The 12,325-nt window shown below is 44.1% G+C and overlaps 1 protein-coding gene across 1 annotated transcript in view; it reads right to left on the minus strand.

Annotated features, from left to right (window-relative positions):
* Positions 1-5,441: 5,441 nt before the first annotated feature.
* Positions 5,442-12,325, minus strand: part of LOC144503745 (carboxypeptidase inhibitor SmCI-like) — a 46,888-nt gene continuing 40,004 nt past the window's right edge. Inside the window, exons 4-5 of the mRNA XM_078228541.1 lie at positions 9,028-9,213; positions 5,442-6,745 (exon numbers count right to left, since the gene is read on the minus strand). Of these exons, the coding sequence (XP_078084667.1) occupies positions 6,729-6,745; positions 9,028-9,213 (203 nt within the window). The 3' untranslated portion in view covers positions 5,442-6,728. The remainder of the gene's footprint in view (positions 6,746-9,027; positions 9,214-12,325) is intronic.

Genomic DNA, 12,325 nt, shown 5'->3' on the forward strand with positions numbered 1-12,325 from the left:
ACGCGGCTGAAGGCGTCCAAGATGGCGGCCCGCACGGCTCACACGTGGTTACCGGCACCCAAGATGGCGGCCCCCACGGGTCGCACGCGGCGCTACTGGGCTTGGAGGTCGATTTCGCCCTGCATACCTTCACGTAATGGCCCTTTTTTCCACACCCGGAGCAGACCGCATCCTTTGCCGGGCAGCATTGTCGGGGGTGCTTCCCCAGGCCACAGAAGTAGCACTTCAGGGTTCCAGAGACTGTCGCAGCAGTCGGGTCATTGGTGGGGCGTGGTGTGGCGTAGGCCTGCGGCCCTCCCGAGTACAGACGTGGTGGCGACTGCGGCGTCCACGATGCGCTCCTGTGGTCGGGGGTGTAGGCCTCGAGATTACGGAAGGCCACCTCTAACGAGTCGGCAAGCGCCACAGTCTTTTGTAGGTCCAGCTCACCCTGTTCCAGCAGTCGCTGTCGGATATAGTTTGACCTGATACCCATGACATAGGCATCTCTGATTAAGTCCTCAGTGTTTTGGGCAGTTGCAGGCCCTGCCAAGTGCTCGCAACGCACGCAGGAATTGATCGCCTGATTCTCCTGGCTGTTGTCTGTGAGTAGCCAGAAGATGTCTGGCGTAGATTACATTAGACTGTTTGTTGTGCTGGCCTTTTAAAAGTTCGTTCGCATCCTGGTAAGTTTCAGCGTCTCTAATCATCGAGAATACTTGATCGCTTACCCGGGTGTGGAGCACGTGGAGCTTGTCGGTTTCGGTCCGGACGACGGAGGTGGAGGCGGTGAGGAAAGTTTCAAAACAGCGCAGCCAGTGATCGAAGCTGTTAGAGGCTCCTACGGCTTGAGGATCCAATTCTAATCTATTGGGTTTTAGTATCTGCTCCATCCCAAAACTTTTTGCGAATAAAATTGATGCACTATCAATCAAGCAAAGACTAGTTTGTATGCAAGAACAAATAGGCTTTTATTCGCAAAAGACTTGGAGCACACCCATGCCGATGAACTGGTTCAGAGACTGAGGCAGGGGGGTGGGGGGCAGTCACTTTTATACTTGGACCAGGGGGGGGAGGAGTCTCAGGCAGGGCTGGCAGGGGCATGTCCAGGCATGTCACACACACACACAGGCAATAAGCTTAACAGTGGTTTACCACACACTTCATGCTTTTACATTGATTCCAATGCAGAGTCAATGCAGGAGATACTGTTAGAGCACAGGCTGGTGGGGAACAAGATCGATTTCCAATGTAATCTGTGCATTCACAGGCTCCTGAAGTTTCTCCCCTGTTTCCTCTGTAATAGTGATGTGCATTGACAGCCTCCAGGCCACTGACACACTCCAATGTATTCCCACCCTCTGAATATCCAATCTGAACCAATTTATCCTTGTAGAAAATGACAAATAAGTCAGGGAAATGAAGAAACAATCAGAATTCGATGACACAACAAACCGACCTCTGATAATCTCAGAAATGCCCTCAATTTTCTCTTAAGGATCCAAAATCCTATGGTCTAAATGAAAAGGTTTTTGGGCAATACCTTACCAAAAAGTGGCTGAGTGTTTGTTCCAGAGAAACAGGCCAGTTTTCATCTCCAGAGCTTTCCACATTCTGCCACAAAAAAGCAGCTGGGAGCATTTTACGCCGTCAAGTGAGGGACGGAGCCTCAACACGGCAGCAGAATCTGGCTGCACCGAGATCAGGGTGCCATGTTTAAGGGGCGTCTCGATCAGAATATGCAATGGCTCCACACCCCCCCCCCCCCACACCCCCGTCCCCCCCGCCCCGCCACCACCCCACCACGGCGGTCTCAGGGGCTCCCTCACAATCGGAGCCGGCCTTCAATCTTCCGATGCGACCCCTCCAGCAGTCATTGCCTGCACCCCATCACTTCCACCGAACATCAGACCCCTTCCTCTTAAACCCCCCAACCCACACAGCCATTACTGATACCACTCCCCCCCCACAAACAGCCATCGCCGGTGTCCCCAGCTCCCATGTCTGCTTCCCTCCACCGCCGCATATAAATGAACCCCACCCCCCAACGAGGCTCCCATTGGGGTCCACCCCAGCATTGCCAGGTAGTCATGGGCATAGTGCCAACTTGGCAGGGCCAACCTGTGCCAAAGGCTAGTGCCAGGGGGCACTGCTGGGGCAATGCCTAGCCATGCCTCTCCCCCAGGGCTATACTCAACTTTATACCCCAGGGGAATCCCCGTGATAGGTCCATGTGTGGGTGAACTACAGCAGGAGGTCAATATGGGTGGAGGGGAGGTATTAATAAAATGTAAATGCATTGAAATATATTTAAACAGGTTCACACCCATTGTGGGCCTGAACCTAATCATGTCACCGGCGAAACTCAGAAGCCGCAGATCTTGCTTGAGCCCCACTGCCATTCCCGCAGACAGCGAGTGTGGACTCAAGATTGCTCCCTTTATGTTCTTACTGGCACAGGGCGGCACGATGGCACAATGGTTAGCATTGATGCCTCACAATGTCAGGTTCAATTCCGGCGTCAGGTCACTGTGTGGAGTTTGCACATTCTCCCCGTGTCTGGTTTCTCCGGGTGCTCCAGTTTCCTCCCACACTCCAAAGATGTGCAGGTTAGGTTGATTGGCCATGATAAATTGTCCCTTAATGTGGGGGGAATAGGAGGGTAAATATGCGGGGCTACGGGATAGGACAGTACCTGGGTGGGATTATTGTCGGTGCAGGCTCGATGGGCCAAATGGCCTCCTTCTGCACTGTAGATTCTATGAGTGCGAGAAAGGCTTGAAAAGTTACTTCAGGAGCAGATAGTAACTGCAGTCAGGTTAGTGAGAAATATTCATTTTAGGTGGCTTGGGCCTCAGAGAGCCAATCAAATTTCTGTTGACTCTGGCGGGACTGAAAGATCCTGATGGTGGGAAGGGCCAGATGTAGGCGGAGTGTAAAACTAGTGCCAACAAAAAGATATTTCCACTTGTCCAAAATTTACTGCAATAATTATAAATGCATAAAATTTATTCAATAATTTGAACAAAGGTTTAAAATTAATTTTCTTTATAAATGCTACAACTTTTACAATACCCTGCCCAGGATCCTGCAGTAACAAGCTCTCCAGGAACAGCCAGTGGCTGTTATAGGTTGGGGGTGGAAGGGACACCTTGTGTGATTTCTTGACCAACACCCCCAGCCCCCACCAACAGCACAAGCCCACCCCCTGCCTAAGTGTTTGCTTGGACATGGTCCAGGTCAACGTGGGCTGTCTGCATTGCCAACTGTAAGTCACGGATGGCATGGGAAATGGGCCTTAATGGACCCTTTAATTATCAATAATTAGCCTGTCTGCCAGGAAGCGGTGCATGCAGCTGATACGAACCTCCAGGCCACCCGCAATGAAAATGATCTGGGGTCAGGATCCTAGCCGTGAAACATAGTAAACTAGAAGCAGGAGTAGGCCATTCGGCCCTTTGAGCCTGCTCCACCATTCATTTTGATCATGGCTGATCATTAAATTCAATATACTGATTCCCCCCCTTCCCTCATATCCCATGATCCCTTTAGCCCCAAGAGCCATTTCTAATTTCTTCTTGAAATCAGACAACATTTTGGCCTCAACTACTTTGTGGTAGTGAATTCCACACATTCACCACCCTCTGGTGAAGAAATTTCTCCTCACTTCAGTTCTAAAAGGTTTACCCCTTATCCTCAAAGTAAGACCCCTAGTTCTGGACTCCCCCAGTATTAGGAACAATCTTTCTGAATCTACTCTGTCTAACCCTGTTAGAATTTTATAAGTATCTATGAGATCCCCTCTCGCTCTTCTAAACTCCAAGGAATATAATCCTAACCTACTTATTCACTCCTGATATGACATACCTGCCATCCCAAGCATCAGCCTGGTAAACCTTAGCTGTACTCTCTCAATAGCAAGGACATCCTTTCTCAGATAAGGACACCAAAACTGCACACAATACTCCAGGTGTGGCCTCACCAACACCTTATACAATTGCAGCAAAACATCCCTATCCCTATACTCAAATCCTCTCGCAATGAAGGCCAACGTACAATTTGTATGGCCTTCTTTACTGCCTTGCTGTACCAGCTCGCTTACTTCCAGCAACTGATACATGAGAATGCCAAGGTCTCGATGAGTATCCACCTCTCTCAATTTACACCCATTCAAGTAATAACTTGTCTTCCTATTATTGCTACCACAACCTCACATTTATCCACATTATGCTGCATCTGCCATGCATATGCCCACACATTCAGCCTGTCCAAATCATGCTGAAGTATCTCTGCATCCTCCCCACAGCTCACCCTCCCACCCAATTTTGTATCATCTGCAAATTTGGAGATAACACATTCAGTTCCCTCATCCAAGTCATTAATATATAATGTGAACAGTTGGGGTCCGAGCACAGATCCCTACGGAACTCTACTATCACTGACTGTCAATCAGAAAAAGACCGATTTATGCCAACTCTTTGCTTCCTATCTACTAGCCTGCTTTCTATCCATCTCAAGACGTTATCTGCAATCCCATGTGCTTTAACTTTACACAGTAGACCATTAAGTGAGACCTTGTCGAAAGCCTTCTGAAAGTCTAAATAAACCACATCCACTGGTTCTCCTCCGTCAACTCTACTAGTTACATCTCAAAGAATTCCAATAGATTCATAAAGCACGATTTCCCTTTTGTGAATCTATGTTGACTTTGTCTGATTATACCAGTCCTTCCAAATGCTGAGTTATGAAATCCTTGATAATAGACTCTAGCAACTTCCCCAGTACCAATGTCAAGCTTACTGGTCTATATTCCCTCTTTTCTCTCTACCTCCCTTTTTGAATAGCGGGCTTGCATTTCTTACCCTTCAATCTGTAGGAACTAGTCCAGACTCCAAAGAATGTTGGAAAATAACCACCAATGGATCTACTATTTCCAGGGCCACGTCCTTAAATACTCTGGGATGAAGATTATCAGGACCTGGAGAATTATCCACCCTCAATTTCCCCAAAACCATTTCTGTGCTAATGCTGATTTCCTTCAACTCCTCAATAAAACTTGTTTCTCTCAGAACTTTTGGTACATTGCTTCAGTCTTCACAAAGGAAGACATGAATAAAGTATGTATTTAATTCCTTGGCAATTTCTTTATTCCCGGTTATGAATTCTCCTGATCTGGCATGGAGGCCAGTGGTGCAAAGTTGCATGCCTGCCAACATCCAATCCAGACCCCGCACTAATTTAAAAATCCTAAGACTAGTCTCCCTTGGATGGAAGGTTAGCAGAATCCACCAGCGAGTCTCACATGAAGCAAGGCCAATTCTGCAAAACACTGAGGAATGATCATTGTGGGACCAATGTGCAGCAGACGTTAATGTCTTCGGGGAAAAGGCAGACGGTGGATATCTTATTATTTTATCAATGATAAAATATCTGGAACATTAAATAAGGCAAAAACACATTCATAGGTTATTAATTACTTTATGCCACAAAAGCAGAGCATCTTTTCTTAATTGCCATATTAATGTTGTAATTAAGGAACATCTGCAAATGCCACAGCTAACACATATTCCTGGTGAGATATACAAGAGTATTAAAAAGAATGAATTACTTCAGGCTGGGATACAAAACTGTGTATTTTCTTTCAGAACTTGTTATCGTTGTAATGCTATGCATTTCTATAATACATTAACTGATACCAAATATATTAATCCAGCAGAAACTTGATTTGTGAACCATTCATAATGTGAGTTTCTTTTTCAAAAGGTAGCAACCATAAATGAAAAGCATTATGACACAGACAAGTCAGAAACCTCAAAATTCTGACTAAATTGCAGCCTACTTTGATAGAATGGCACTCTAACCCATTTACCCTTGATACAAACATGTTCAGGAAGGATTCTTATTATAATTAAAAAGTTTCCAGTCTGCAATAGTAGAGCCAAACAGACCTCTAGTATTTTATCTCATTGTTTAAAAACGCAAAGGACTCATGTACTGAACTAAGAAAAAAAGAGTAAATGAGTGCTCCTTTTACAATTAATTATAAATATGGATTGAGACATTGCACTTTCAATTCTCCAGCAAGTTAAAGTGAATGTGACTGGCTACATGGTCAAATTCTTAAGTCCCAACCATCAGAATTGTAAGATTATGGTGTTCATTAAGAAGTATTTGGCAGATCCTTTTTGCTTATCTGCTGTTTGATCAGTGTGATGATGGAACTTGCAATGTATTACTTCACAGTAAAAACAGAATGATATCACCTACACTCTGGAAAAATGAAGACAATTCTGATTTTTCATTTTTTTAAAAGCGAAGTGGATCTTCTATCTCAGGTGGATACAGACTTGGCTGATCATTATTTTTCAATACGTCATATTGACTTTACAGTCTATGGTGCAAACTTCCTGACAATTTCTCACAACCAACTACTTAAAGGCACACATGTCACCTTGAAGACTGTCCCAGGCCCAACAGGAATTGCATCTTTCTGATAATGCCTACAGCATATGTCCTGTACCTTTGATGCAAGTTTGCAGATATTGATAACTGGTGACATGCCAACATGCTACTGTGTTCACTAACATGGTTTTTGCAAACAAGAAAACAGTCTAAACAGGGATATTGAAAGGGAATCTTCAGGTTGCGTGTAATTTTAAATCCCAGGAAATTGCAAGGGGTCCTTTGCCAATCCGATTCTTCTCAGAGTTTGTTTGAACATTGAATGTATTTTCAGGCAATCTTCAGGGCTATTGCCTTCTGGTTCCTGAAAGTTAAAATAAACACGTTTAATTGCTGTGAAACGTTAAATTTATTTGAATTGTTTTCTTCATGGTTGAAGCAATTGTTGCTGCACTCAGAGCTACATAGGATGGAGCGGCACGATGGCACAGTGGTTAGCACTGCTGCCTCACAGCGCCAGGGACCCCAGGTTCGATTCCTGGCTGTGTCTGTTTGCTTTGGTTACTTCCCACAGCCCAAAGATATGCAAGTTAGGTGGATTGGCTATGCTAAATTACCCTTTAGTGTTCAAATATGTGTAGGTTAGATAGATTAGCCATGGTAAATGTGTGGGGTTACAGGGATAGAGTAGGGGGGTGGGTCTGAGTAAGACACTCTATCAGAGAGTCAGTGCAGACTCGATGGTCAATTGGCCTCCTTCCACACTGTAGGTATTTGATGATTCGTTGATGTGTGCAAGAACATGTTCAGTAAACCTGGGAAGGATGGAACACAGGTTCTTCCAAGGCCTCATGCCCGATATTTCTATAACATTCAGGAATTCTGAATAAATCAGTTAAATTTATCAAAGCAGCTATCAAGAAAGATGCACAAATCTTTCACCCGAATTAAACACATATTTATGAATGAGCTAAAGTTCCACATTTAAAATAGACCTTTGTGGCCTATTCCAAAGTAGTCCTTCAGCATGGAGTGGTGGTTAAAGGGTAATGAGTACTTTGGGAACAGATTTTTATTCAATATGCTTTTTATGAAAAAGAGTGGCTATAATATTTTGCTCTTTAATTGTTGAACATAAATGTTATTGCTGAGTTTGAGCCAGTTTCTCAAACAGCATCACTCATGTATCCTGAAGAAGCCCCATTATGAACAGTGGACAACATGACTGCAAGCTGGACGGAGGAAGAGAAGGGTAAGTTCCCTGTGTTAAAATATTTCCGCTGGCATTAATATGGTAACCACATCAGAAACACAAGAGGAAGTCTTCCTCTTATCAGAATATCTATCACGTTTGCCACTTTTGACTTTCTTTCTAAAACAAACCTGGCAGTTTGCAGACAGCAACTTGCACCCCATTCAGGTAATTAAATTACTAGTGTTCCAAAGGCTCTGGTTACAGAATGCAGACCTAGCTCTGAACCTTCAAAATGAGTTGCTGCCACAGAGTGACTTCCACTGGTACCCAGTCACTCAAATAAGAACGTCTCAATTGACGTGACACTGATCAGTAGAGGGAGCTATTGCTTTTTGAATCAATGTCCAACTACAAATCAAGTAAAAAAAACACCCAATAAAAATGAGTCAACATTAAATAGTTAGTTTGCAGTAGAATGACAACCTCATGGAAAACATTCAAGTACAATATAGTCTAGGGAGTGTAGCCAAACTCTGTATACTATTCAAACAGCTGATGTCAAGTTTGGATTGTTATCGAGTTTATGATGAAAGCAAATTACTGCGGCTGCTGGAATCTGAAACCAAAAGAGAAAATGCTGGAAAATCTCAGCAGGTCTGGCAGCATCTGTAAGGAGAGAAAAGAGCGGCCGTTGAGAGTCCAGATGACCCTTTGTCGAAGCAGAGCTTCCAAGTTTCCAAACATATGCTGAATATATTGTAAAATATGTTTAATTGCATCCCCATTCTATACATCCTTGGGCCGGAACTTTCCAGCCATTCACGCCGGCGGGATCTTTTGGTCCCACCAATAGCGTTCCCCCGCCACAAGTTTCACAGGGTAAGGAGTGCATTCGACGGGAAGTCCCATTGACAACGGTTGGACCAGAAGATCCCGTCGCCGGCCAATGGTGGGCCGCCTCTGCCACCGCAAAACACATGGCTGGTTGCACTGGAAATCCTCCCCCTATTCTATAATAGAAAGCATTTGTACAGCGTTATTGCTATTACTTTTAAAACTTGAGTGCTCATAATGTTCACTTCTGCGATATTTTGCTGTATCGCACCCAGCTCCCTTTACTGCATTCAGTAGCGCAAGAAGTGGTCAGAACCAGAAAATGCTGGAAACATTCAGTAGATCGGATGGCAAGAAAAACTGAGTTAACGTTTCATGTCTGTGGCCTTATGTCAGAGTTCTCTGGCCAGATCTTACCGCCATTCACACTGGTGGGATTTACCCATCCTGTCGCAGTGAACGGAGATTTGGCTGGCCGCCAAATTCTCCGACTTCGCTGCAGTGGGACCATGAATGGCAGGCAAGTTCTCTCAACATTTTCTGTTTTTATTTCAGGTTTCCAGCAACTATTGTATTCTGCTCACACAAGAACAGAGATGTTGTTTCAATGTTTATACTTTTCCTGCAGGTCCGGCGACATAACTGTTTGGTGCTAAACTTGTTCTCATTTCCTCCGCATCCACTGTAGATAAAGGTCTCGCAGTTGTCAGTGGAACTGTTGTAGAAGTATTTGGTTATAGATTCATTACAGTTACCCCTATCTGCAGGGGCCTTACAGGGCTTTGGGAGATCTGAACGCAATGCTGTGGAGACAAAGATAACAGAATAATTAACCCTAACCTGTTTAATGTCTAGAAAGTAACACCAAAATACTTTTCAATTCCAGGATCAAATGTGGCCCAGGCAATATTCTCCAAGCAGTGATCACCTACTACTCCCTTTGGGTTAATTGCATAAACTAAATCAACAATGCCCCATTCTTTAAGTCACAGTCTTAAGTCACAGGCGGCACAGTGACTTAAGACTGTGGTTAGCACTGCTACAGTGGTTAGCACTGCTACCTCACAGCGCCAGGGATCTGGATTCAATTCCCAGCTTGGGAATTGTCTGTGTGGAGTTTGCACATTCTCCCCGTGTCTGCATGGGTTTCCTCCGGGTGCTCCGGTTTCTTTCTGCAGTCTGAAAGACGTGCTGCTTAGGTGGATTGGCTATGCTAAATTCTCCCTCAGTGTACTAGAACAGGCGTCTGAGTGTGGCAACTAGGGGATTTTCACAGTAACTTCATTGCAGTGTTAACATAAGCCTACTTGTGACAATAATTAATAAAATGTAAAACTGAAAAAAAACATTCAGGCAGACTTACAATTCCTCTGTAAGTACACATTATTGGAAGAGTCTTAGCTTCCAACAAATGAAGAGGGCAATTTTAACTGCAGAAAATCTTTACATTTAAAATCAGTGACACTATCTGCTATAATGTTCCAAACTATATTCATCCGGTTACCAAAGTTCTCTTTGAAAGGGCAGTTCTAGCAGAGGTATAGTGAGGAAGATTAGAGTGAACAGGAATTTTCTGTTAACTTTGCCTTGAGGGCTGGGAGGGGGAGTGTTCGGGAGGAAATGGGAATGGGATGGATCGGATGGGCATTAATTATGCAATGAGAATTAAGGCACAGCATGAGGTAGAACATTCTGGGCCATTGAGAGAGCTTTATTCGTTCAGTGAATAGGGTAGAATTTAAAGGCAGGATTGAGTTCTGACGCTGGGAAGTCTTCAGTTTTATCCTCACCATTTAATGCATTTAACAATAAAATAAAATGATATTTCACCACTTTCTTCAACTGCTCTCTGAACTTAGTGTGGATCACAGCACAAATACAAGTGCCAGGTCAGGATGGCAAATGTCCCAATGGCCGGCTGAGAAGGGGATTGGTTTCCTGTTACACAGAGGCAGACTGCAGATTTTGATAATTGAAGGCCCTCATGACGGTCCATTTTACACGGCTGCTGGCATTTTAATGATGGCAGAGCTGTTCGCCTGTTACTCTGGGAGGCCAGTAGCCTTTTGAAGGGGGCCTCCTTGTGGCAGCCCGCATGCAAGACATTAGAGCTTGAGGCCCCTAGGCCCTAAAGGGGGCTACAGGCAGGAAAGACAGCATCTGTAGGCTTAATGATATCCCCACAGGGGTTTTCCCTGCTGACCTTTGTTCCCCTGACATTTTTAATTTGAATTTATCTGGAGATGCCCTGAGGTCTCTGATCTGCCTCAGCAGCACCAACTCTCATGGTGGCATGTCTGAGGTTTTAGAGCTGTCCGTCCTCTGATTGGGCTAGCAGCATAGGAACCATCCTGTTTAGTTGGATGGTGGGTCCACACACAGACTGTTAGAAGGCTGCTGTAGTAAAAAAAGAGAGTAGGTGCCACAGCTGGAAGGTTCTGTCCTGGGACCCACGTTCTGTCCCAAAGTTGTGGTCTAGAAGCTCATGGTAAAATTCACTTCTTTCATTTTAAAAGGTTTTACCCCGAATCAAATTTAAAATAAAGAAATGGCTAAAAATTCTAGATGTAGAGGAGGAAGGGAAAATAAAACGTAATCTAGGATTAATGAAATGATTTCCAATACCCGAGTTGCTGCGCAAGCCTTTGTATTTGCGCTGTGACCCAGACTAAGTTCAAAGAGCAGTTGAAGAAAGTGGTGAAATATCCTTAAACTTAAATTGTTAAATTCATCAAATGGTGAGAGTAAAGCTGAAGACTTTCCAGCAACAGAACTCAATCCTACCTTTATATTCTCCCCCATTCACTAAACTAATAAATCGCTATCAACTGCAGCACAGAATTATCAAGGCACAGGGACCAGAATGTTCTATCTCAAGCAGTGTCTTATTTCCCATTGCACAATTTAAACCATCATTGTGGTATAAAGATATGGTCCATAACATTCCAAGTCTTTTTAAGAGATGTTATCAACCTACCAACGAAAATAATCAAAATATTTCCCTCCCTAGCAACTAACAACTTTAAAAAGAAAGCATTATTTGAGGTAGTTGTGATTACTTTTAAAACTGGTCAAATTCTATTTGATATTTATTCCAATGTCAGATTCTACAAATCCACAGTTCTCTCGCCAGTTCACATGAAAGCTTAAAGTGATATTTAAAGCATTCCAATCGCTTCTCGGCCTTTTGGCTAAGATCAAGTGTATGGTCGGCACCCCATTGTCGGCTGCACTTGGTCGAGGTCATTGGGTTACGCTGAGGCTTCATATGTTTCATATGAAGCAATTTTTAAAAGCGGCATCTCGACCTTTTGGCTAAGATGCAAATGAGCTCAAGTCTTGGAGGAGGAACCTCCCCCTTCTCCAATCAGCTTGGCTCATGTAGATCAGGCCCAGGACAGGGTGGTTTGGTCGCTCGCCCTGTCTTGTCAGCCTGGATCTGAAATGTCTCAACTTGTTGAGACTCTGAATTGGATTTGATTTGATTGAATTGGAAAAGTATAAAAAAAAAATGGATGGAGAAGCCTGGCAACCGTATGAGGTATTATTACAGTTATTGCAGCAGACTGACTAAAAACCCACCAACACCCAATGATATATCGTAGAGATTCTATTGCACTGGAAGCCATATAAATCAAACTTATTAACATGACTCCTAACCGTACTGTGGAAATTTTACAATGATATGCGGCTTACAGAGAGCTGCAATCAGGCTGGTGTCACAAGCGAGTAGTCAATCTCTGTAATGACCTCAATGAGGTCCATGAGATTGGCCTCTTACAGCATGAGCTCCCTGATTGAGGTAATGATTGCCTCCCCAATCAGGGAGTCTCACTTGCACATATATTGAGGAGTGTCAGGGCTACTGAAACTCCGGATTCTGACTTTGTACCTGAAGCACTCTTGGGAGTGGAG

Source organism: Mustelus asterias, chromosome 14, assembly GCF_964213995.1.
Source record: "Mustelus asterias chromosome 14, sMusAst1.hap1.1, whole genome shotgun sequence".
NCBI classification, from domain to species: domain Eukaryota; kingdom Metazoa; phylum Chordata; class Chondrichthyes; order Carcharhiniformes; family Triakidae; genus Mustelus; species Mustelus asterias.